Source organism: Salvia hispanica, chromosome 4 (genome assembly GCF_023119035.1).
Source record: "Salvia hispanica cultivar TCC Black 2014 chromosome 4, UniMelb_Shisp_WGS_1.0, whole genome shotgun sequence".
Lineage (NCBI taxonomy): Eukaryota > Viridiplantae > Streptophyta > Magnoliopsida > Lamiales > Lamiaceae > Salvia > Salvia hispanica.
In genome coordinates, this window is record NC_062968.1 from 9,753,636 (window position 1) to 9,780,174 (window position 26,539).

Here is a 26,539-nt window from a genome sequence, read left to right on the forward strand (position 1 = left end):
AATATCGCAACACTGCACCACGTTCACCTGTCCGTTTGGAACCTATGCGTATAGGCGTATGCCATTTGGCTTATGCAACGCCCCCGGTACTTTCCAACGGTGCATGATGAGCATATTCTCGGATTTGATTGAAGATTGTATAGAGATCTTTATGGATGATTTCACTGTCTATGGAGACTCTTTCGACTCGTGCTTGCAACATTTGGATGTGGTGCTAGAAAGGTGCCAAGCAAAGAGTCTGGTTTTAAATTTTGAGAAATGCCACTTTATGGTTACAGAAGGAATTGTCTTAGGACACGTGGTGTCAGAAAAGGGAATCCAGGTGGATCAAGCTAAGGTGGATGTCATATCCAAACTACCCTTCCCTACTGATCAGAAAGGAATAAGAGGTTTTCTTGGCCATGCTGGATTTTATCGAAGATTTATCAAGGATTTCGCCAAGATTGCCCGACCCCTTACCAGACTTCTCCAGAACGAGGTGGAGTTCATTTTCGACGAGCATTGCAAGGCTGCTTTCAACCTCCTTAAGGAAAAATTGATTTCTGCACCGATTATTCAGGCTCCTAACTGGGATCACCCCTTCGAGGTGATGTGCGATGCTAGTGACTATGCAGTGGGGGCCGTACTGGGTCAGAAGATCGATGGGAAAAGGTACGTGATATTCTATGCATCTAAGACCTTGAATCAAGCCCAACGGAATTATGACACCACCGAGAAGGAGATGTTGGCGGTTGTCTATTCATTCGAAAAGTTCAGGCAGTACCTACTGGGATCCAGAGTCATCGTCTATACTGATCATGCGGCCATTAAGTATCTCATTGCGAAGAAGGAGTCAAAACCCCGACTGATCAGATGGGTGCTGCTTTTACAAGAATTTGATTGGGAAGTAGAAGACAAAAAGGGGGTTGAAAACAAAGTAGCGGACCACTTGAGCAGAATAATACAAGAAGGGAACAGTGAGGATGTGAGAGATCGATTCCCGGAAGAGCATTTGTGTGAAGTGATTTTCTCCGCAAGGAAGATCGATTGGGAAGAAGTAATGAGGCTTACTGGGCAGGACGCAACAACCAAGGGCAAGGAGAAAGTAGGACAGGAACCCTGGTATGCGGACTTGGCCAACTACCTAGTGACGGGAGAGCTACCAATGGTGCCAAACGTGACAAAGGCTCAGAGGATGAAGATCAAGAGCGAAGCAAAGTATTATTTCTGGGACGACCCATACTTGTGGAAGGCAGGAACCGACCAGGTCATAAGGAGATGTGTTCCTGACTGGGAGCAACGGGATGTACTAACGCACTGCCACTCCTTGGCATGTGGAGGACATTTCGGGCCAAGGAAGACTGCCAGAAAGGTGCTGGATAGCGGATTCTACTGGCCGACCCTGAACAGAGATGCATACGAGTTCTGCAAAGGCTGTGACCGTTGCCAACTGACCGGTGGGATCTCCGCAAGGGACGAAATGCCGCAAGTTCCAGTAATTGTTTGTGAGGTGTTCGACATCTGGGGTATGGACTTCATGGGTCCTTTTCCCTCATCTTATGGGAACTCCTACATCCTGGTGGCAGTTGACTATGTATCAAAGTGGATAGAAGCCAAAGCCACGAGCACTTGTGAATCTAAAGAAGTCACCAAGTTCCTCAAGAGTCATATATTCAGCCGATTTGGGATACCAAGGGCAATCATCTCCGATCAAGGGACTCACTTCTGCAACCGAACGGTCGAAGCATTGATGAAGAAGTACGGAGTTCATCACCGCCTATCTAGTCCTTACCACCCTCAAGCCAACGGGCAAGCGGAGATCTCAAACAGGGAAATAAAGAGCATCTTAGAGAAGACAGTCAACCCCTCCAGAAAAGATTGGAGCACAAGGTTGGAGGATGCTCTGTGGGCATATCGGACAGCCTACAAAACTCCTATCGGGATGTCCCCATATCGCATCGTCTTTGGGAAGATGTGCCACTTGCCAGTAGGAATTGAGCACCGAGCGTACTGGGCAGTTCAGCAGGTTAACGTGGATGCTAAGGCCTGTGAAGAGGAAAGGAAGCTGCAACTACAAGAGCTGGAAGAACTCAGATTGGAGTCATTTGACTCAGCCATGTGGTACAAGGAGAAAACAAAGATGTGGCACGACAAAAATCTGAGAACCAAGGATCTCCAAGTTGGTCAGAAAGTACTACTCTTCCAGTCGAGATTGAAGCTAATGCCTGGGAAACTCAAGTCAAAATGGGCAGGACCTTACATTATCACAGCACTACGTGCCAATGGAGCGGTCGAGATTTCAGGGAGTATCCCTAACTCTGAACCTTTTGTCGTTAATGGGCATAGATTAAAAATATATAGGGAAAATGAAGAGATGTGTGTAGTGGAAGAAATTCCACTACACTTTAATAGCGTCTAAATGACCAGTAGAAAAGGGGTTTTGGAGTTCCACCTGGTCAACGTAATATGATTCGTGCTTATTGACCAGGTAAAACTTCAAATACCCTTAGTAATGATGTAAATATTGTGAATATTTAGTAATTTAACTTAAGTTAAGTAGAAAAAAATACCAAAAAGATTTTCGGATCTTAAATATTAATTTGGAGTCCGTACTGACCACGAAGGATACCACTTGGGTGAAACTCTGAATTATATTTAAGAGCCATTTATTTGCTTTATTTCTATTTTTAGCTAGTTGAGAGGGAGGTATAGAGTGAAATTTGAATTTTGGTGCGTGTTGCAGCTTTGCAGGCGAGTGCAGAGACTGGGAGGGTGCGTGGAGCAGAGACGTGACAGGGGACGTCCAATCAGCTGCGAGAACGCCCAACCGCCTCCCACCCGAAGCGTCGCAACCTGGCAACCGCCTACAACCGGTCAAAACCCTCAACTACCCACCCCACTATAAAATACCCCACCGCCTACTCCCCTTCACTTTACAAACCCTTACCTGCATTCTCTCACCCACAACCACCACCCCACTCCGAAAACTACCACCCCACTACGAAAACCACCGTGAATCACTACCGGAAAAAGAGAACCACCACCGATACAGACCATGGCGAAGAGTAAAGCAACCAACAACCCAGCACCCAACACCGGCGAAGACCTCCCAGAAGCCCGAGCGACAGCCGAATCGCGGCCACCGAGTCCACAACGATCACAGCCAACGCCGACGACACAAATTCCGGCAATGGTTCCTTTAGACGCACTGGCAGCGTATCTAAGGCAACAAGACCCAAACAAAGATTGGACAGCGACCCTGGCCGGATTTAGCCTGACCGGAGGAATGCCGGCGACACCAAACCCTACCCCAACTGCAACCACAGTAAACCCACCCACCACCACCCCAAAAACCTCAAATCCGACATCCGAAAAGACCTCCCCAACAGTAACTGCACAATCAGAACCCTCTCACCTTTCTCCCATACACCAACAAACAGAGCCGCTCGACGTTAGCCCTCTTTCCGCCTATCAAGATCCCAACTGGGGAGAAACAGAGGAAAAGGAGAGCGGAGGGGGAGCAAGCGAGGGCGAGAAGGACGAAGCAGAGGAGATAATGGCCACTGAAGCCACAGCCGATGAAGCAGAGAAGGAGGAGATAGACCTGAACGAAATGGCCAAGAAGCAAGGGTTAATGACGGATGATGAGTTCCAAGCGGTTTTGAGCAAGGGAGATAGGATCGTGGTAAACCCTGAAGGGGTGGCTGAGGTACTGGACCTCGCATCCCAGGCAGTAGGAAGGGGGGAAACAACCATGGAAGCAGATGAGTCGGAGAGGGTAGTCCACCAATCCGTGGAGGAGATGACAGAAGAACAACCGGAGAAAGCTGAGCAACTTGAGGAGGAGAGGCAAGAACCAGAAACACATCAAGAGGAAGCCTCAGTGGTAACTAAACCAAAGCCAGTAAAGAGGAGGCTAGTGTTGAAGAACGACCCCAAGGCAGAAAGGCAGAAACCCCAAAGAGTGTCACAGAGATGCTTAGGAAAGTGGAAGTCCAACAAGGCAGGAGCAAACACAGCAGCAGATGCAGTGGAGGTCTCTAGCGAAGACGAGAAGACTACTCCTACAAAACCTGGGGAGGAGCCCTCGAAAGCTAGCCAGAAGGACACCCAAATGGCAACAGGGACAGTATCATCAACGCCGACTGACCAGAAGGAGAATGCTGACAAGGTGGTTGAGGGTCTGGACCTCGCATCAGAGTCAGTAGGTCGGGAGGAGGCGACAAGAAGTGATACTAGTACCCGTGTGGTGACCGAGCCTACCACCCAGGAGGACGTTTCAACACAAGCCGACGAAGAAGCAGAGGCAATGGAAATTGAAGAAGCCAAGTACATCCAAGAAAGAAAGAGAAAGGGGAAAGCCCCTGCCAAGAAGAAACAAGCCATAAAGAAACAGAGCACGGCCAATGCCAGCATAGTGATCAGAGAGCGGGAAGAAAGAAGGAGGTTAAGTGACAGCGACTACACGTCCAGTGAAGAGTCTGACTCAGAGAGTGATATCTCTCTAGAAGGGGGAAGAGTACCATGAGCAGCAGCTCCCCGACAACCACCAAGAACTAGTCCACCCTCCGGTAGAGAGGATCGTGTACCGACGGTGGAGGGTAGAGCTCACTGATGAGCTTATGGAGGACATGAAACACTACAACACCAAAAAGCTTCAGGACGCATTTGACGACAAGGAAGATAACAGCAAGCACGTCAAATGCGGAAAGGTACTACACATACCCTCTTTGGATGAGTTATCTGTTCGTGATTCCTTCCTGCCCAGTATGGAAGCATTGGGTTTTGAGTGGCTGTTAGAGAATAGGGACCCGGAGATATCTGTGAGATTAGCGAAGGAGTTCTTCACCACGTTTAGGTTCTAAGTCACAACGGACCTAGACGAGGTGTCAATTTCCTTCAGGATATTCGGTGGAGAGCTGTCCATGAGTCTGATAGAGTGGACCGTGCGACTGGGAATGTGTAGCCTGGAGGAGGCTATAGGACCAGAATGGAGAAGTCGAGAGAGGGGGGTACCGAGGAGACACATAGACTTTGAGCCCCAGGAAGCCTGGGAGGAGCTAACCCACCCCGATGCTGGTCAGTTCGCCTCCACTACATCCAGATCCACCCATTTCAACAATTCCATGCTGAGACTAGTGCAACTCTACTTGGGCTACAACTTACTGGGACAGAGTAATTCGGCTGCCAGAACATCTATGACTGAATTGTACATGGTGTGGTGCGCTAATCGCGGTAGGAGGCTGCATTTGGGATTTTGGACAGCCTACCATTGCCACCTGATAGCCACCCACCCAGCTAGGAACTTGTCCCTCTGCCACATAGTAGGAGCCTTCGTGCGCAACAACATCATCATAACAGAGGCAAAAGACCTATCTTCGATGTACATGGTCGACGCTCCTGGCCTGTTCGATATACCCTTCTTCGTCCGCACAAACTTGGTATACTACAGCGAAGGAGTGCCCCAATTCTACTCGATGGGAGAAGCCCCTGGTGGAAGGGCACAACAGGGCCAAGAGGGGCAAGCTGGGCAAATCGACCAAGCGCAAAGGCTGAGGCAAGAAAATCTGGAGAAGGAAGTCATTGAGCTAGCATAGGAGAATAGACAATCACGGGCAGAGATGACAAAGCTGACAACCCTAATGGAGAGTATCCTAAAGGAATTGGCGAGAGGAAAGGAAAGCACTGGAGCTGGAACAAGTGGACATGGAGAACAGAACGAGGAACCCACCGAATCTGCGGAAGAAGAAGGCGATGAACAAGAGGAGGAAGATGACAACCAACCGGAATCCACTGAAGAGGAACCAAAGGAACCACCTGCACAGACCCCTGCGCCAAGGAGGAGCAGGAGGAACGTCTGATCGACCCCCCCCCCCCAAACTGACCAGTTAGTTTTCTTTTTATTTTTATTTTTAGTTTTCTTTTATTACTGTTTTCTTACTTTTGTTAAATAGGTAGAATTATGTGTATTAAATGTGAGCAAACCTCATTCATAACACTTAGCCTATTCAATAGTCTAAGTGTGAGAAGTAAAGGGTTTGCTACTTCGGTGCATGTGTTTTATTATGTTTTTGTGTTCTGTCATAAGCATGTTAACTCACACTTAGCCTACTGCGTAGTCTAAGTGTGAGGAGTTTATATGTTTATATAACATGTTTTGTAAATATCCTGCTATGTTTTGTAAATCTATGTATATATCTGAAACTCTCCCACTTAGCCTATTGCATAATCTAAGTGTGAGAAGTTTTTAGATATAGTATGTGTTTGTTATAACTATGTTTCTGTCATACTAGCCATTTCCATTTTTCACTTCACAGTCCGTATCTGGGGCAGATACTTGTGAAGAGAGAGGGGGGAGCAAATGGCCAGTATGACATGTATATATGTGTTATTTGAGTCAGTGCATGTTAGTTTTTTTTTTTAGGGTTTGTTTAGGTCTAGGAATTATGTATTATGTGTTTTTTTTTAATGAATGGGCTTAAAACTCAACTGCCTCGAACTGACGGTGAGGGGAATTGAGGGAGATAAGGCATGCCGGAAAACAGAAACCACCCCCTCCAGTAAACCTAGTCAGTATAGATGATGCAAGTATGAAGGAAAAACCCATCCTTTAGGTCAGACACGAAATCCCTCTTAAAAGGTGAGTTAGAAGCCCCAAAGTGGAACTGCTTTCCACTAAACACTGAATAAAAAGAAGAGTGGCTACCACATGATGTCTAGGGTAAGGTGACCGCGTGTAGCAACCCCTGAAGGCAGTAGGAAACCCCCCTCGAAAAAAAAACCCTAACATACAAAAGACCCTAACATTAGAACCCCATTTTCTAACCTGATCTATACCCCGAAATGACCCATCAACCACTGGAACTGTGTGTGTACAAGGCATAAGGCAAGGAGGTAATTGCCCAGGAGGACGTACAAAAGAAACCAGCTGAAGAAAAGAAAAGCAAAGAAAGAAGGAGAAAATCAATCTGAAAAAAAAAATTCCAGATCCAAAAAAATAGAAGAAGGTATAAGGGTGGCAAAGCCACAGGAAAGAAAACCGAAGAAAATGTTCGCAGATACTTGACCACAAAATAGAAAGGAGGAAGAAGGAATAAGGGTGGCGAAGCCACAAGGAATCTACTGACTAGTTGGAAGCCAATGTTAGAAATTGTCCAGCCGAAGAAGAAGCCCTAGCCAGAAGCCCGAATGCACACAGTTCTCCCTCATCAAATAAGTAGTTAGTTTTTGAACCTTAGAGCCTTAGGGACAACTACCCCTAACATTACAAACCAATAGCCCCGTTACAAGCCTTAAAGACCTTCGGGAGCTGCACGTGAGATCTGAGTCCGAAACATCTGTGGTTTAGCATTGAGAGAAAACAGTCCTAACATCCCCTGTGAGGAATGAGTGACTGAGTGAACCCAGTGTTTGGCCTAGGATTGGGTGATCCTGACAAGCAGATATACTGACTGGGGAGAAAAAGGGGGGCGACGGAAGTTCAAGGCTGCCTAAGGCCGGATTGCACCTGATCTCGAGGGGAGGGGTGGTTGAAAATATAGCCTGTTCTATGTGTTTAAGTTAATTATATGTGTTATGCGTATGTGTCGTTGTTCGTTTTCCTTTTCGTCAGAGTCTTGAGTCTAGTTAGGTAGAGTCGGTCAGGGGGAGTAACCAGGCTCGAATTCGACTTATTTCCTTTTGTTTGTCTTCACGCTTGAGCAGTTTAATAAGTCGTATTCTAAGCCTTGGTTACTGGTCAGTATGTCGTGAAATGCATGTATTATCTACAAAACAGTTGCTCAAGTGTGCAGGATTAAGGGGTCCAAATCAATAGGAGACGATTCAGGTGACGCAAGTGAAAAGGGACGCTAGAAGGGTGCAATACTGACCAGGATGCATGCCAGAGAAAAGGCTCGAGATGGAGAAGAAGGATAGCTGGGATGATCATTAACAAGGGCAGAAAAGTCAAAACGTGAAGGAAGTCTACCCTAAAAGCAAGGGCAAGCCTCCCTATAAAAGAAGCCACTTGGAGAGACAGAGAAAGAGTTCGTTCCGGGGAGTTCGGTTGGGAGTTCCAAGTTCTCGGTTCTCATACACACTTAGCAGAATTCTATCTAGAAGATCAGTCCTTCAGCATTATCCAATCTCTCGTTCCTCGCCATAGCTATGGTCACTTGACGTCCAATAGTCTACCGGAGTAGTCATCATCCCACCGTTCCAGCCAGTTCGTCGTAGTAGTATAGCAGTTTCACCGCCCGGAGTCGCAAAAACAATCGTTATCTTGCTTTCTAGTTTAATCTTTACCTGTTTTCGTCGTTGGATTTGTCGCAAACATTTATCTTTGTTGCCTTTTGAAGTACCTTGTGAAGATCCAAACGTTTAAGTTATGAAGTTTCTATTTCGTATGTCGCTTTGGTTCGAGTTTGCTTCATTCTGCCTAGGAAAGTTAGATCTAGTCGTTGCTTTTAATTTCAAAGTGTTTTTCTTATCTGGAGTCGTGGATCTGAAGTTGTAGTTATGTTTCAGTCTAATTTTCGTGCATGAGTCTTTCGTTCTGCATTATAATCACCACCTTGCATGTTAGTCAGTAGAGGTAAACTGCAGTTTCGCCGTTCATTTTAAGTTTAAGCATTTTAATCTATGGATCTTGAGTTTGAAGTTATGAATCTGAGTTTAGTTATGGTGTTTGTGTTCATATGATTTCTGTTAATACTTGGTGAAGAAGAAAACGTCAAAATCAACTTTAGTTTGGACCACTTTACTTTTAAGTTACTTTTACTTTTGTTCCCTACTTTTCAGTTGTACCTTCCAGACTTGTCAGAAAACCAACTAGCCACCAGATATACCTTGTTGTCTAAATTTCCCCTTTTAGTAATTGTCCACTTTTCGTATACCTCTGAGACACTTTGTCCCCTATTTTCACGAACACAACCACATGCCTGTTATTTTCACGCCAACTAGTCAGTAGAGTACCATCTTTATTTCTTGCCTAGGTAAATTCTCAACCCAAGCGTGGTAGCTAACCAAAAAACACCCAAGAAAGTCACCGCAGTTATCCGAACGTGTCCATCCTTGTGGGATTCGACCCTTACCTCCACTATACTAATCAGTAGAAGTGGGTTGAGGAAACTTGTTTGAAATCAGGTCCCGGTTGTCGTACCAACGACTCAGCTGGGTCGGGAAACTCTTCCTGATCAGTTGGATACACTCTTGCAGTTACATACTCGACCGAAACTTGAACCTTTCATAATTCCAAGAGTGGACTTAGCATGAAACGCTTATTTATTATTCATAGAGTAATCAAACTCCAACTAGCTAGGTTCCGAATAATAAAACCTTGTTTCGCGCTCCTCTTGAGGACATTATCAAATGAGACTCAGCTCGCGCACGATTCAATATAATAGAAATCCTAGCACCGCTAGATATTGATCACCACTACCCAATATATCAGGATCATTGGGTTACGAAAAACCCGCACTATTTGATAAGTCAAAGTAATGCATAATCAATACCGTATGCTCAATGCTAACCTACATTGATTAAGAAACAAATATTTATCAAGACCTCGTCTTTCAGTAGATAGCATAAGGGCAAGTCTTGCTGTTAGATCCGTTCAGTGCTATACCACACTGACATTGCAACCTTTCTCGATGGATAGTCAAATTCCAACTAGGTTGTGAAATTCATCTTTTTCTTTGTTTAGAACTGACCGTGTTACCTTAAAGTGGACGACGCCCACAACCGGTCTACTAAAACAAAGACTTAGACTTTGTTAAGTTAACTTATACATTTAAACATGCATTAACATCCATTAAATGTAAAACATAACAACATTATGACAAAAATAATCTGTTTTATTCATTGGAAAATAAAATAAGAGTTTTACAGTATTCAATCACTCGAAACGTGATTTCTAGTATACAAACTCTAATTATCTCCCACTTATACTCAAAACACTTTCGAGTATACAAAATGTGCTAACGTCTAATAATTCTCCCACTTATACTGAAAGCGGATTGAGGTCTTGAATTAGTCGAACTCTCATTCCTTCAACATGGCTTTCATACGGCTTTACCGCTAATGCCTTCGTGAAAGGATCTGCCAGGTTGTTTTCTGACTCAATCTTGACCACTTTTATGTCTCCTCTCTGCACTATATCTCGAATGATATGATACTTCCTCTCTATGTGCTTGCTCGCCTTATGAGCACGTGGTTCCCTCGAATTTGCCACAGCACCAGAATTATCACAATAAATGGTGATGCTCTTGGGCATATTCGCAACCACACCTAAGTCCAGAAGGAAGTTCTTAAGCCATACAGCCTCTTTTGCAGCCTCCGAAGCGGCCACATACTCGGCTTCCATGGTAGAGTCTGCAATGCATTTCTGCTTTACACTCTTCCAAATTACGGCTCCACCTCCTAAGGTAAACACATATCCGGAAGTTGATTTTCTCGAATCTACATCAGCTTGAAAATCTGAATCTGTATATCCTAAAGGACAGAGCTCGGCTGCATTGTAAACTAGAACATAGTCCTTAGTCCGATTAAGGTACTTGAGTATGTTCTTTACGGCAGTCCAATGTCCTTGGCCGGGATTTGATTGATATCTTGCTACCATGCCAACAGCAAAGCAAATATCGGGTCTAGTACAAAGCATAGCATACATGAGACTACCAACTGCCGAGGCATATGGTATTCTTCTCATCTCTGCTATCTCAGATGTTGTCTTAGGACACATCTCTTGAGATAAATGGATGCCATGTCTAAAAGGTAGGAAACCTTTCTTGGCATCTTGCATGCTAAAGCGTCTAAGTACTGTATCGATGTAAGATTCTTGGGATAAGCACAACATTCTCTTTGCACGGTTCCTTAGAACCTTGATACCGAGAATGTGTCCCGCATCACCCATATCTTTCATCTCGAACTGGCTGGACAACCAAGTTCGCACTGATGACAACATCTTTTTATTGTTTCCAATTAGAAGAATGTCATCTACATATAAAACTAAGAACACAACATTTCCTTTCTCAACCTTCTTATACACGCAGCTTTCATTAGGGCATTTTTCGAATCCAAACTTTTGAACGGTTTGATCGAAACACTGGTTCCATGATCTAGATGCTTGCTTGAGGCCATAAATGGCCTTCTTAAGCTTCCAAACCATGTGTTCCTTGCCCTTTACTACATAGCCTTCGGGTTGTTCCATGTAGATGGTCTCCTCAAGACTTCCGTTTAAAAACGCAGTCTTAACGTCCATCTGCCATACTTCCCAATCCATGTAAGCTGCTATAGACAAAAGTATATGGATCGATTTGAGCATGGCCACTGGGGAGAAGGTCTCATCGTAATCGATGCCTTCCTTTTGGGTATACCCCTTAGCCACTAGTCTTGCCTTGAAGACTTTAACTCGTCCATCGGGTCCACGTTTACGTTTGTATATCCACTTACTCCCAATGGCAGTACAGCCTTCGGGTAGGACAGACAAATCATAGACGTCTTTGTCTACCATTGATTGTAGTTCCGAATCCATTGCTTTCACCCATTCGCAATGATCGACATCTGCCTGCGCCTCTGCAAGATTCCAGGGATCAAGTACATTGTTGTCCGAGGAGTGATCCATACACTCTCCCAAACCAATGTATCTTTCGGGCTCGTGAGAGACCCTCCCACTGCGACGCGGCACTACAACATCTGGAGTATTAGTTGAAATTTCTGGAATTGTTGTTACACTAGGTAATTGTTCTTGGTTAATGGAAGTTGTGACTTGAGTCAGCTCTTCTAGAGCTATCTCACTGCTGGACTTATGATTCATTACAAAGTCTTCCTCTAAGAATGTGGCATGAGTGCTCACAATTACTTTCTGATCTCGGAGACTATAGAATTCATAAGCTTTCGTTCCTCTAGGGTATCCTATAAACACACAAACCTCCGTCCTAGATTCCAGCTTAGTTGGATCCTTTTCCAATACATGGGCCGGACACCCCCACACTCTGAGATGTTCTAGATTGGGCTTTCGCCCATTCCACAACTCATATGGGGTAGTAGGAACTGATTTAGAAGGTAAGTTGTCTAAGAGATAGTTTGCTGATAGCAAAGCATGCCCCCAAAACGAAATAGGTAACCGTGCATAACTCATCATCGAGCGGACCATATTCAATAAGGTCCTGTTCCTTCTTTCAGCTACGCCATTCTGCTGGGGTGTGCCCGGCGCAGTCGTTTGGGATTGAATTCCCGCCACTGATAAGTAGTCCAAAAACTCGGCACTTAGGTATTCGCCTCCGCGATCAGATCGCAGGCATTTGATACTCTTACCATGATGCGTCTCTACTTTAGCCTTAAACTCCTTGAACTTGTCAAAAGTTTCAGACTTGTAGCGCATCAAATAGATGTATCCGATTTTCGAGTAGTCATCTGTAAAGGTGACGAAATATCGAAAACCGCCCCTTGCCTCGGTTGACATTGGTCCACACACATCAGTATGAATGAGCTCAAGTACTTCCTTGGCCCTATTCCCCTTTGACCTAAATGGTCTCTTAGTCATCTTGCCTTCGAGACAGGATTCACACTTCGAAAATGGTTCCTTCTCAAGACCTTTGATAAGATCTTGATCAACCATCGCATGAATTCTTCTTTCGTTGGCATGACCAAGTCTAAGGTGCCATAAGTACGTTTCATTCATTGAACTTGAAGGTTCTTTTCTTTTCTTAGAAATTTTCGATGTAGCATTGAGTTCTGATTTACGTTGATTAAATTGTGTAGAAGTGATTGTGTACAGATTGTTTTCCATGATACCACGACAGATATAAGAACCATCTTTCTTAATAACACAATTGTCATTAAAAGAAATCGAATATCCATCAAAAGACAATTTAGAAACTGAAATTAAATTTCTTCTAAAAGAAGGTATCAACAAAACATTCTTCAAAATAAAAAATCTATCACTAGAAAAACGCAAATAAACGTCTCCCACTGCAACGGCCGCCACTTTCGTAGCGTCGCCCAGCTGGACTTCGATCTCACGATCATGTAACCGTCTTGTCACCTGCATTAAGTCAGGATCAAAACATATATGATCAGTTGCTCCAGTATCAATAACCCAAGTATGAGTAGATGTCGAAGCCAAACATGACTCGACTACTAGAGCATGGTGCATACCTGTAGCCTTGCCCTTCTTAGGACAATCTGGCTTCCAATGACCTTTCTCTCCACATTTGAAGCACTTTCCAGTAGGCTTCTTGTCACCCCGCTGTTTCTTCTTTCCCTTAGCATTCTTAGCTGCCACTGGGTTCGGTGCCTTTTTCTTTCCTTTTCTAGGCTTAGAGCCAGAGGAATTAGGCGCCAAACTCAGCATAGCTACCTTAGCTTGAACCATAAGGTCCTCCGCCGACTGAAGTTCAGTCAGCAGCTCTGCCAAAGTGTAATTCCGCTTGTTCATCTCGAAATTGAGCTTGAACTGTTGGAAGCTAGGGGGAAGACTTTGAAGGATTATAGTAACCTGGGACTCGGGATCGATCGTCCCTCCCAAAACCTCAATTTGGTTGAGGTGGCTCTGTTGGGGTTTGGTGCCCTTGCACAGCGGAAGACTTGTACAAAACAAATAAATCAGACGTAGGATCTATTTGACCGATTATGCGATTAATCAATTCACATGTTAAACAGATAATTGCATGCTAGAACGCAAATAATTCATGCTCATAGAAAATAAATCCTAAACATGATTTCTACGGTTTAGAGTTACCGATTTTGATTCTCCAAAGAATCGTCGATTGCTCGCGCCTTCTCCACGTGATGATCTTCAATACTAGACCACGGATCTTCTCTCTGGTTCCCGAACTGTATCTCGATATCAGGGTGGGCTGATCTTATCAAAATACTAGGACTCGAATAAAGAAGACAGAAGAAATCCTTTTGGGAAAAGGAGTAGAAATCGAAATTCTCCTTCAGCTGGAGAGTTCGAAATTTTCGAAAATTTTGAAGAATGAAAATTGTGATAATTCTGTCTCCTTTATTCTCCTATTTATATTAAGTTCCTTTTGGGCCCAGACAGGGATCTATGGAAGGTTTTGGATATGGGCTCATCCAATTTACTTTTTACTAATTAAATTGAACCCACAATTTAATATAAGTTATAATTGGAATATTACGAGCAGCCACTACAGAAGTAATATTGAACTCTCCCCATCCAAATCCGAAATTACAAGTAATCCGGGTTTCCACTTTTATTATTTATTTCCCGCGCTTAAGATATAAATGTCCATTAATTAATTAATGTCTGCTATGGACTTAATTAATTAATATCTTATTAATTCCAAGAGTGGACTTAGCAAGAAACATTTATTTATTATTCATAGAGCGATAAAACTCCAACTGGCCAGTTTTCCGAATAATAAAACCTTGTTTGAGCTCCTCTTGAGGACATTATCAAACGAGACTCACCTCGTGCACGATTCAACATAATAGCAATCCTAGCACCGCTAGATATTAATCACCACTACCCAATATATCAGGATTATTGGGTTGCGAAAAACCCGCACCATTTGATAAGTCAAAGTAGTGCATAATCAATACCGTATGCTCAATACTAACATATGTAGATTAAGAAATAATATTTTATCAAGACCTAGTCTTTCAGTAGATAGCATAAAGACACGTCTTGCTGTTAGATCCGTTCAGTGCTATACCACACCAATGTCATCTTATTTCAGTAAGGCTTAGAAATATGCGGACTGACATTGCAACCTTTCACGATAGGTAGCCAAAGCCTATCTAGGTTGTGAAATTCTTCTTTTTCTTTTGCAAAGCATTGCATAGATCTGACCGTGTTACCTTAAAGTGGACGACGCCCACAACCGGTCTACTAAGCAAAAGACTTAGACTTTGTTTACTTCTTATACATTTAAATGTTTGTAAAACATCTTATAAATGCACAAGCAAACACAATGTAATAATAATAGTGATTCTATTCGTGCGAGACTGCTCGAATAATACTGAATCGGGTTAAAAGTGGATTATAGAGTTTTACGTATACAAGCAAGATTCTATTCGAGCGAAACTTGCTCGAAACATGCTTTTCAGTATACCAAACCTAACAGGCTCATCATCTCGAGGACGTGTTGCCTCACAGACGAGCCTTCCTTCATAGACTTCGTCATGATACTCCGAAAGGCTTGAGACTTAGTCGTTCGATTCTGAGTACCAAAAAGATTTGCAAGATTCGTCATAATCTCGGTTGCAGTTTCCATGGCAGAATGCTGATGCTTGAGTACTGATGACATAGAAGCCAACATATAGCACTTAACCATTTCATTCGCCTAATGCCACCGTCTATGCGCATCTCGCAGTGCTTGCGCGGCATTAGCTGCCGGCACAGCTGGGCGTGGAGTAGTGAGCACAAACTTGTACTCTTCGGCTGTGAGAACGATATCCAAGTTTTGTTTCCATTCTATGTAATTTTGGCCCTCGAGTTTGTTTTCTTTGAGAATGGTAGAAAGAAGATTAAAAGACATCTTGACGAATTTTATTGCACTGCAAACAGAAGAATTTACTTTTTGTCATAAACTTATGTAAGGAAATTGAGTAGATTGACCATAAAACTTTTCAAAATCTTACAACAGCAAAATTAATAAATTGTATCCTCCTCTGGAGGTTAATACGCATTAAAATTTTGACAATTTTACTGGTCACAACACCGACGCATCAATAGCTTCCTCCTCTGGAGGTTGACACGCCTAATGCTGCCTAAGCACGACCATCAGATTTAGCATTACAGAATTTTATTTCTACAACACACTCCCATAACAATGTTCATGTGTTGATAACAAAACCAAGCTATCTCATAAATTCTGATTGAACCCTGAAACTCGTAGTTCCTTAGGATTATTGTCCCTACTCTGTAGGTGGCGATAATATTGGGAACCACTTTCTAGTTCATTCTATTTATTATGTGAGAAGTCCGCCCTTATGAACTTATTGTTTTCGTAGGATTATTGTCCCTACTCTGTAGGTGGCGATAATATTAGAAAATCAACTTCACAAAATTTGGCAGTCCAACCGATGGAGACCATATATAAACTTTTAGTTCATAATTATCGCTTAGATATTTGGGTTATGGTTTTTCATTAATTATCCTTTAGCCTTAAGGCAGATTAAGACTAATTAAATTCTGTTGGTATTTAATTGACTGGATAATTAAATCTTTTATTAACTTTAGAATCTTAGTTTAGGAATTATTAATCTAGAATTTAATTCTTATTCATGTCATACTATAAGATATATCTAAAATAAAGTAAATTATTTATAATCTTAACTAGACATGAAAAATTAAAATCATATAATTTCCAAGTTCAATATTAGGAAGAAAATAATTTTATGTTATTTAATGTAATCTTATATATATCTATCTTATTTATTGATTCTAGATATATATTATAATTAGGAAACTATTAAATTATTCTTATCTATATCATCTAGGATATAAAATATTCATAGATATAGAAAATAATCAAAATATTCCTAAAAACTAGGGAAATCTTCCCAAAATATTTTATTTCATTAAATAATATTATTTTTAATGATATCTTTTAATTTTTCAATTAAATAATCATTAAATAATCTTTCATCATTATCTCGTTGTTCGAGGTTTGCACGGATCAACGACGACGAAGATTCACCGGAGATAAGCTCGCCGGATCGGCGAGTTTGCCGTCCAGCCTTCGCCGGCATCCCGCGCCCGGAGACGCGCTGCTTCCTTTTCCCTTTCTCCCGGCGGATTTCCGCCGAGTCTCTCCCCCCGTCGACGTCAACCAGCCACGCAGCCATGGCCGCATAGCTCCGGCGAGCTCCCATTCCTCCAGCGGCCTTGCGCGAACCAGCAACTGCCGCGCAAGGCGCGGCTGCTCTCGGTCGTGCGCCGCTAGAGGCGGGCAATTAGGGTTCGGTTTTTAGGGTTAGGGTTAGGGTTTCCGGTGAAGTTCCGGCGCCTCGGCAACTCTCGGACGAGCCACCGCGCCTAGTATCCTCCGCGCGACGCAGCAGGCTCCGGCCTGGGTATGTGGTCTCGTTCGGCGGCGCGCACGATCGCTGCCCCATCGGCTCCCCGCTGTAGTCCTTCCCATGCGTGCAGTTCCTCCTGTAGGTTGCTCTAATCTTCGCCCACATGTTGACGACCGGTTCGTTGTTCGCAACCAGCGGATCGTCGCATACCGACAACCACCTCTTGGCCACGCCGGCGTACTCATCCTCTGTCCACTTCCTCCGCGTGGGGGTGTCGTCAACATCGGGCTGTGAGGACTCGCCGACCACCTTGCCCTTCTTCTTCGGCGCGGCCCGACCCGCTGGAACGGGAGTGTCCGGATCCCCGAGATCGATCCCCATCTCATGCAATGACAAAAGGTCATCGCCAGTGAACTGCGTCTCGGCTGGGGTCGACGTGTGAGACGAAGCCGTCAAAAAATCAAGAGAGGGACGATAGACCGTGTCCCCCCCCCCTGGTGGCCCCTTGAAGGGTCGGGTTTTTGCACATGTGTCGTGTGCACGTGTCCCTCCTTTCAACAAGATTTATAATTTTCCCACTAATGCAACAAATATTACTAAGTATAAGCGGCAAGAGCGGGGTCGAACCACAGAGACTATGGACCTACTCGAGATCGATTCCATGACACAAGCGGAAAGGGGGTCGGCTGCTGCCACGCATTCATTGAGTGGGTTAAAAATCTAATTTACTTGACCTGGCGGAATTAAACCGGACTCTATTTGCCTGACCTAGGAGACGGGAGAAGTACGGAAGGAAAATAAAACACGAAAATATTTTTCATCAATTTAATAAAACATGAAAGCAACTAAAGAAAACAATTGAAACTTACTAACCAAGCTAAAGGCTTTCCTAAAATAGGCAGACAAAGTGTAAAAGTAAAGTGGGGACCATTTTTCTCAAACTAGTTGGGCTGACAGAAAAGCTGGAAAACCAAAAAGCAAAAGCAAAAAGCAGATCTGATTCTCTAACTAACTCCTACTTCATCTTCTCCAAACAACCAAGTAAAAATAGAGCATAGAACAGAGCTTCAACACCATTGACGAAATAAAACAGAGCATGCTTCAAAACGAGACGTAAACACGAAATTCAAGCTAGAACTACCAGATCTACGCTACTGGGTCAAGCAGAAAACGAAATGAACACAGATTACCTTGCATGCATCACCTAAACTATCGGATCTCAGAAATCGAGCACGTGAACAACTAAATCTCAACCTCTAAACTACTGGAAATCATGTAAACAACATAGATCTAAACATCTAAGCTACCAATTGCGAAAAGCATCCAAGAAACATAAGTAAAAACATCATCAACATGAAAATAAACACCAAAGCTTCATAAAACTGGAAATGAGTCGAGATCCAACGGTGAAGTCGTCAATTCCTCCGATGAAACCATTGAACTAAGCTAAGAAAGCAACAAACTATCTAACTAAACTAAGAGAGCGGTGGCGTTAAGCGCCTATGAGAGCTTCCTACCTAAACTACGATAGCGTTAAGCGCTCCCTCTTCATTGTGGAAAGCTTCTATTTATAGAGTGGCTTTAACTTCAACCCTAAGGCAACTTCTTGTCGGTATTTGACCATTTTACCCTTGCAATAATTGAGGATCTTCATGTCAGCACACCATTCTGTCTCCTTGACCAGGTAGATGACTTTTTCTGCGCTTCACCTCCATTACGCCATTATGTCTCCTTGACCAGGTAGATGACTTTTTCTGCGCTTCAGCTCCATTCTGCCATTCTGTCTCCTTGACCAGGTAGATGACTTTTTCTGCGCTTTTGCTCCATTTCTACTCCTGTCGTCAACTTCCTGATTCTCCTAGGTCCGAGCGACGACTTCTGGTATTTTACTTCAAAATCAGCTATTTTGCATCTGCCAGGTCAATTTACACAAACTCCCGGATCCAACAGATTTCTGCACACTTAAGCTCAAAATTTGTGCATTATCTCCCCCAAAAGCATATAATTTTAACCCAAAACCAATGCATGAAACGAGCCTTATCACCTCTGCATCCCGGGATGCATACCGGGCTGTATCCCTCCCTACCACATCATCCCCATCATCTACTTGATGGAACTGGCAGCGGAAGCGGTGTGTCATGCATGGATTATCATAATTTAACAATTATTAATCACACCAATAAATCACATAATAATCAGATCTATTTAGAAGATTATTTAGACAAAATCTATTCGCGTAATTCTCACATGTATCATGCTCATAACTTGAATTAATCATGCTTTAAGAATATTGAAACCTAAAACATGCTTTTCTACGGAGCAGGAAAAATACCTAATTAATTCTCCAAAGAATTAAAGATGGCTAGCTGCTTCTCCACGTGGCACTTTGACTACCTAACCACAAATCTTCTCTCTAATTCCCGAACTGTACTCCAATATCAGTGTGGGCTGATCTTACTAGAATACTAGGACTTAAATAAAGAAGACAGAAGAAATACTTTTGAGAATAGGTGAAGAATTCGAAATCTCCTTCAGCTGGGGATTTTTTAAATTTTCGGATTTTTTTTTTTTTAGAAATAAAATTGTGTTATTTCTGTCTCCTTTATTCTCCTATTTATATTAAGTTCCTTTTGGGCCCAGATAGGGATCTATGGAAGGTTTTGGATATGGGCTCATCCAATTTACTTTTTACTAATTAAATTGAACCCACAATTTAATATAAGTTATAATTGGAATATTACGAGCAGCCACTACAGAAATAATATTGAACTCTCCCCATCCAAATCCGAAATTACAAGTACTCCGGGTTTCCGTTTAACTTTCATTTCCCGCGCTTAAGATAAAAATGTCCATTAATTAATTAATATCTGCTATGGACTTAATTAATTAACTTCTTATTAATTCCAAGAGTGGACTTAGCATGAAACGCTTATTTATTATTCATAGAGTAATCAAACTCCAACTAGCTAGGTTCCGAATAATAAAACTTTGTTTCGCGCTCCTCTTGAGGACATTATCAAACGAGACTCAGCTCGCGCACGATTCAATATAATAGAAATCCTAGCACCGCTAGATATTGATCACCACTACCCAATATATCAGGATCATTGGGTTACGAAAAACCCGCACCATTTGATAAGTCAAAGTAATGCATAATCAATACCGTATGCTCAATGCTAACCTACATTGATTAAGAAACAAATATTTATCAAGACCTCGCCTTTCAGTAGATAGCATAAGGGCTAAGTCTTGCTGTTAGATCCGTTCAATGCTATACCACACCAATGTCATTTTATTTTAGTAAGGCTTAGAAATATGCGGACTGACATTGCAACCTTTCTCGATGGATAGTCAAATTCCAATTAGGTTGTGAAATTCATTTTTTTCTTTGTTTAGAACTGACCGTGTTACCTTAAAGTGGACGACGCCCACAACCGGTCTACTAAAACAAAGACTTAGACTTTGTTAAGTTAACTTATACATTTAAACATGCATTAACATCCATTAAATGTAAAACATTACAACATTATTACAAAAATAATCTGTTTTATTCATTGGAAAATAAAATAACAGTTTTACAGTATTCAATCACTCGAAACGTGATTTCTAGGATACAAACTCTAACTCTGCTGCATCATCTGCTGCTGCATCTGGGGCATACCTCCCCACCCCGGCGCTGACTGCCCGCCGCTCGCCTGCACCCCGTCGGGCATCCCCACGGCATCCCCCCTGCATCCCCCCGGCGCTCCAGCCATCATCCCCATCAACTGATTCCAAGGGAGGTTAAACCCTGGGCCCATCTGGCCCCATCCAGATCCCATGGGTACTTGTGGGAGTATGAGAGCCGCTTGTCGCCGGACTGGACTCGTTGTTGTTGTCCATCGGTCGATGTTGCTCTTGTACAGAAATTTAGAGAGAGAGAAAACTCGTTAAAATAAGTGGTGCAAATGAAAATGAAACTAAAATCGCGTATATATAGGTTTTCAAAAAAAAAAAAAATGAAAATATGCGCTGGCCGATCGCTGGCTGATCGGCACGCCACAATGGCGGCCAACGCATCGGCCAGCGCCCCTGAATCGGCTAGCCCACGCCGATTTTCTCGCCGATTCGTCGCTGGCCGACTGCAATGGTTCGGCTAGCCGCTATTGTGGATGCTCTTAAGACTGGCCTGGAAGTGGTTTCATCCAAAAAAAAAAAACTAAAGAGGTGAAAAATGACCACATTTGTGAATAATGTAAATGCTAGAGGTTAGTCATGCTAATTTTTTTGCAAGAGTATAAGGTATGAGAACTCAAAATACTAGTACTAGGTACTAGACAAGTAGTTGATCTAAGATAGAGTGAACTACGTAAATGGTATCTGATCTTTCATTTTCGCACGTAAATGATACCTGATCTTTATTTTATATCGTTTTTGATACCCAGTGACAAAAATAACCCTAGGTACCAAACGTGTGATTTTTTTGTTATGGAGGATATTTTTGAAAATTTCTATTAAATAGTACTCCCTCCGTCCCAAGGAAGATGACCTTCCTTGGGCGGCATGCGATTTTATGCATCTTTATTTTGTGTGTTAAGTGAAGAGAGGAAAGTAAGAGAGAGGGAATGAAGTAGAGATAAATGTGTTTCCAATTTAGTAATGGGTCATCTTGGTTGGGACAAACCAAAAAAGAAAGTGGGTCATCTTTAGTGGGACGGAGGGAGTACCAAACATGTGTTTATTTTTTTTATCTTTTGTTTCTTCTTCTTCTTTCTTTTTCTTCATTTTATTCTTTCTTTTTAGTATTTTATCTTCCTTTCTTCTTTCTTTTTCTCCTTAATTTATGTTTCCTCTTTTTTCTTCTCTCTTTTTTTTCTTCTTTCTTTTTAGTGTTTTATACATACATCTAATTGCATTCATAATATAAATCAAGAACAAAACACCTAATTAAATTAATTATTTAAAATAATTAAATCAATTTAAATATTTTTATTGAATTATTTTATACTCACTTTAGGGTTGAAAAACCTTACTAAAAATATCCAACTCTTAATATCATTATGAATACAATTCGCAATTTTAAATTTTTATTAAGACTATATTGACCAGTTATTAATTTAATTTAAAATTAATAATAATAATAATAATAATAATAATATAATATTATGTGATTCATAATTTAAATAATTATACTATAATTATTATTAATTACAACTAGTTTTAGTATTATAACAATAATATTATTACAATAATTAAATATAATTATAACTATAATTATAATTAAATATATTTGAATGATATTAAAAAATTGATGAATAATAATAATAATAATAATAATAATAATAATAATAATAATAATAATAATAATAATAATAATAATAATAATAATAATATAAAGAGTGAGATGAATGAGAGAAGATATTATAATATCACTTTTGGAACTTAGTTTTGTGTATGTCCAGAATAACCTTAATACACAAATGGAAAAAAATATTTGTTTAGAGGGCATTTTGGGGTGAAAATTGTATCAAGTACCAAAAATGTGATTTATAGGTACCAAAAACGATATAAAATAAAGATCAGGTACCATTTATGTGCGAAAGTGAACGATCGTGTACCATTTATGTAGTTCACTCTTGAAGATAAGCGAGTGTTGTGGGATAAAAATCTATATTTATATACATGGCCTATATAAGTAAAAGAAAATGAATATAAAAAAAAAACACAATCTAATTGTACAAAGTTTTTGTTGTATTTCTCGGTTGTTTCAATGTTTTCCTTATTTTATGTATTCTTTGTTTCCCAATATTTTCTGATGTGAAAATGAATATAAAAAAAAACACAATCTAATTGTACAAAGTTTTTGTTGTATTTCTCGACTGTTTCAATGTTTCCTTATTTTATGTATTCTTTGTTTCCCAATATTTCCTGATGTAATATATTAAAACTAAATGTATGGTGTCATTTACTTTATATTTGTCTTTAAAAACAATAGTGGGACCCATTTTATTGTTAGGGTTTAATGGTGCACCTTAGTTTTTAAATTGCAGATAAATTGATGTGAGTTGGGGAGAAGGAAATGGACTATTTTTATGGGACATACAGAAAAAGGAAAGTATTCTTATTTTTATGGGAATGATGGATTAATATTTATGGACTAATTCTATTAAATAATTTTTATTACTTTATGCTTTGAAAATACAATAAGATGCGTATCGCACGGGTGATACACTAGAGTTTGTATATAAATTTGAACTTTTGTAACATTAGTCTATTTAAAAATTTGTATACATATGATTTAATTTGTACTCCCTTGGTATCACAAAGTTTGTTACATATTTTTTTTTTTGTCCGTCCCATAAAATCTATCACATCTCACTTTAATTTTTTATAGTAGTGAACCCCACATTTTACTAAATCTGCCTAAAAGTTTATTATAAAATTGATATATAAATGTAGGATTTACATTTCATAAAAGTAGAATTCACATTACACTTTGATTATATTTCTCAAACCATGGTAATTTAAAATATGACAAATTTGTGGGATGGAGAGTATTAAACATATTCATAATCTATATTGATTATTACTCATATATTGTGTGGACTCGTTTGTAGTTTTGGGTCATATCCGACAAAGAATGGTTCGTAAAATCTTTTTCATTTTTGTTACTCTCTCTATTTCTTCATAGTTGAGTCATTTTACCATTTCAGGAAGTTTCTTCATAGTTGAGTCATTTTCATATATGGTAACTTTTTTCTCTCTCTTACTTTACTCTCTCTTACTTTACTCTCTCTACTTTATTCACTTTATACTTTATTCTCTCTACCTTTTCCTCTCTCTAAAACTTCGTGCCGAAAAGTTTCGCATCAACCATGAAGAAACAGAGTGAGTACCTTTTATCCACAAAACTTTTTATTTATGGTGTCAGTGATTTTATTTAAGCAATATAAAATTAATATTGTGATGACGTAAAAAGGAATATATATTCTCTAGTATTGAAATGCATGAAAAGTGGCTTACATGAAATAGTACGAGTTTCCAATGTTTTATTAAGGTGATTAAATGGTCTTACCATTACCTATTTCGACCATATGTGTTGAAAGAGTGTTGTTTGCAATGAAATTAATCAAGTAAGAGTTGGCTACTTGGATCACGGGACATAGTAAGTATATTTCTCTACAAAATAATTATTAATTTTTTATTTTTTTAATTATTATTTACTATGTTCGACCCACGATGCACATTTCCTTGATTGTGATTGCTCTTGGAAGAAGTCAATAGTTTCTTAAGACAATAGTACATTATTATATGTGGAAATTGCAACATACAAGTGCAATGTATTCGTCAGTATGCGTAACACTATACAATAAGAATTAAGAAATACATAATTCAATCTCATCATACTAAACTTCAACGCAAATGTTACAAAACAAGAAGTGGAACTTTGGGTTGAAATCGGTAAAAGAACACAATAATTCTTAAAATCGTGATCTAAGATGTGAAGTGGGAGTAGGATCAACTAAAGCAAGAGCTCTCAACTCTTGGACTTGATGGAACACTGACATATATATATCTTCAAGAATCACCCACACTTCAATTCCATCACCATTTTGAGTGTCCAACAACCAAACCCTATTCCAAACTGATCCAATCTCTGAATCATTGCTAGCATCGCATTTACTACACCACACTGGCTTACCCCATCCGAAATCAATATCGTAAATATTCAGACCACATAAACTTGAGATGGGAAAAATGTCGAATTCGTCACAATATTCAGCCCATTGTTGTCGGAGATTCTGGTAATAGCCCATCAGTCCTCCATCACCACGCATCCTGTCGATGTACTCGCCATCGATCTTGTTTATGGAGCCCCTCATTTTCGTGATTAGTGCTCCCAACTCGACATTTCCATCGTTGTTGCTCATCGCGGGCGCCAGTGCTAGGAAATTGCCGAAGCATTCTTGAGGGAACGGTGGTTGGGCTCGTCGGCGGAGGTCCAATGTTTGTGTGAGACATGAAGTAGATTTTCCATTTGCAAAAGACGCAGATATGAAGCACTTCCAAATTAGCGCTACCACAACTTCAACACGCGAAGGCCGCTCAACATCGGATACTTTTGATTTTAGTGATGATATTGCCCATTTGTTAAATACGTATCTGTTCAGATATTAAATGTATATACAACAATTGTCTTAAAATAAACACTCAATTTGTTAAGGACGCAGTGTCCACATTGGTTGTGAAAACAATGTGTATGGATTTCATAGATTAAACGAACTCTCTTTCTCTCTTAACAAGCTCATCTTTTTGAATGAGTTTTCATGTTTGGTTAGTAACATTGGAAGATATCCATGACCAACGAGTACAATTGGAAGCCGACTCAGACTAGTGGCCGGTGACTAACGAGAACTCAGAGCGGTGGTTTGACAAAGAACAAGTCGTGACAAATAAGTCATTAAGGGAGGTTGATTGATACAGACTCAATGTCCCACATTAACTTAACCAAAAAAAGAAGGAGAATATTTATTCAATCTTACTACCTCCATCCACAAAAATAAATAAAGTTGTAAATGACATGTGTTTTAAAGTAATAGAGAGAGGGAAAATGTGGTAAAAGTAATATTAGTAGATTGTGATGTCCATATTTAGAATGATGTGTAAGGTTAATATTGGTTTAATTTTGGTGGACGACCCGTTTATTTTTGGTGGACGGAGGTAGTAATTAACTTAAAGCGGCGAATATTTATTCCTCACCTTCTTACGATTGATTTCCCAATCTTTGCGATATCATAGTGAGAACCAAGCTGCGCCGGCATTTGCTCTTTCTGAGGAAACATATACTGCGCGATGTAGTTGGGAAAAACCGCCTCCTTACCCCCACGCGCCGCCGTGGCCCACGACCGAACAACGGAAAACATGGTGACCCCATCACACAACTTGTGCCACAAAATGCCACCTATCGTAAAGCCACCGCAGTCGAAATAGCTGACTTGTATCATCATGACGGCAGAGTCAGGGCCGGGCTTAGCTCCCCAATCGGTATCGCACGGCAGCAGAAGATCGGGCCGCGGATTCGTGAGAAGCTCCGACAGATTGTGGCCTCTGAATCTGGCGATGGTGAAGGGAACGCCGGCGTCGTTGCAGTCGATGAATTCACCCTCAACGCTGGCTCTCCCAGCCAAAGGGTAGAAGCGGCTCAAAATAACGGACAATGATCGCCTCAATGAATCTGGATCGTTGATTTTTTGGGTTGTGTTTGGATAATAGAGGACGAATGGATTAGCCAATGGCGGGAAAATCTGGTCCAGCATCGAAAAATTGTACCTCCGGAGATTTTCAGGAGTTGGACAAGATGGCCTCACGTTCTCTCTTAACATTATTTCACATTCCATTTTTTAATTTTCTAAGGATATTTTGGGTTCTTTGAATGCTGACAACTTATAGAGCCAATCTGAATTAGAAATTAGATAATTAGTTCCTCACGAAAACAATAATTATACTAATCACGAAAATCATGTGTTCAACTTAGTAATATAAATAGGTCAGATTATTGAAAACTATCAAAAACACAAAAACACTAATGTTAGTGAGGACGCACTGT

General features: G+C 41.0%; 2 protein-coding genes across 2 annotated transcripts; one reads left to right on the forward strand and one right to left on the reverse strand.

Moving 5' to 3' along the window:
• The first annotated feature begins 3,034 nt into the window (after positions 1-3,034).
• Positions 3,035-4,507, forward strand: LOC125220322 (microtubule-associated protein RP/EB family member 1-like). Its single transcript, XM_048122481.1, has one exon. The coding sequence runs from the start codon at positions 3,035-3,037 to the stop codon at positions 4,505-4,507; it is 1,473 nt and encodes a 490-aa protein (XP_047978438.1).
• A 19,739-nt stretch (positions 4,508-24,246) lies between these two features.
• Positions 24,247-26,325, reverse strand: LOC125220108 (stemmadenine O-acetyltransferase-like). Its single transcript, XM_048122243.1, has 2 exons — positions 25,693-26,325; positions 24,247-25,095 (listed from the first exon to the last, which is right to left on the reverse strand). The coding sequence occupies exons 1-2, from the start codon at positions 26,313-26,315 to the stop codon at positions 24,414-24,416; spliced, it is 1,305 nt and encodes a 434-aa protein (XP_047978200.1). The 5' UTR covers positions 26,316-26,325; the 3' UTR covers positions 24,247-24,413.
• Between the last annotated feature and the right edge of the window lie 214 nt (positions 26,326-26,539).

Coding starts and splice junctions, on each gene's coding strand:
- LOC125220322 (XM_048122481.1), top strand. CDS start 3,035: ATGGCGAAGAGTAAAGCAACCAACAACCCAGCACCCAACACCGGCGAA.
- LOC125220108 (XM_048122243.1), bottom strand. CDS start 26,315: ATGTTAAGAGAGAACGTGAGGCCATCTTGTCCAACTCCTGAAAATCTC. Junction 25,096..25,692: donor GGGAAATCAATCGTAAGAAG/GTGAGGAATAAA, acceptor ATATCTGAACAG/ATACGTATTTAACAAATGGG.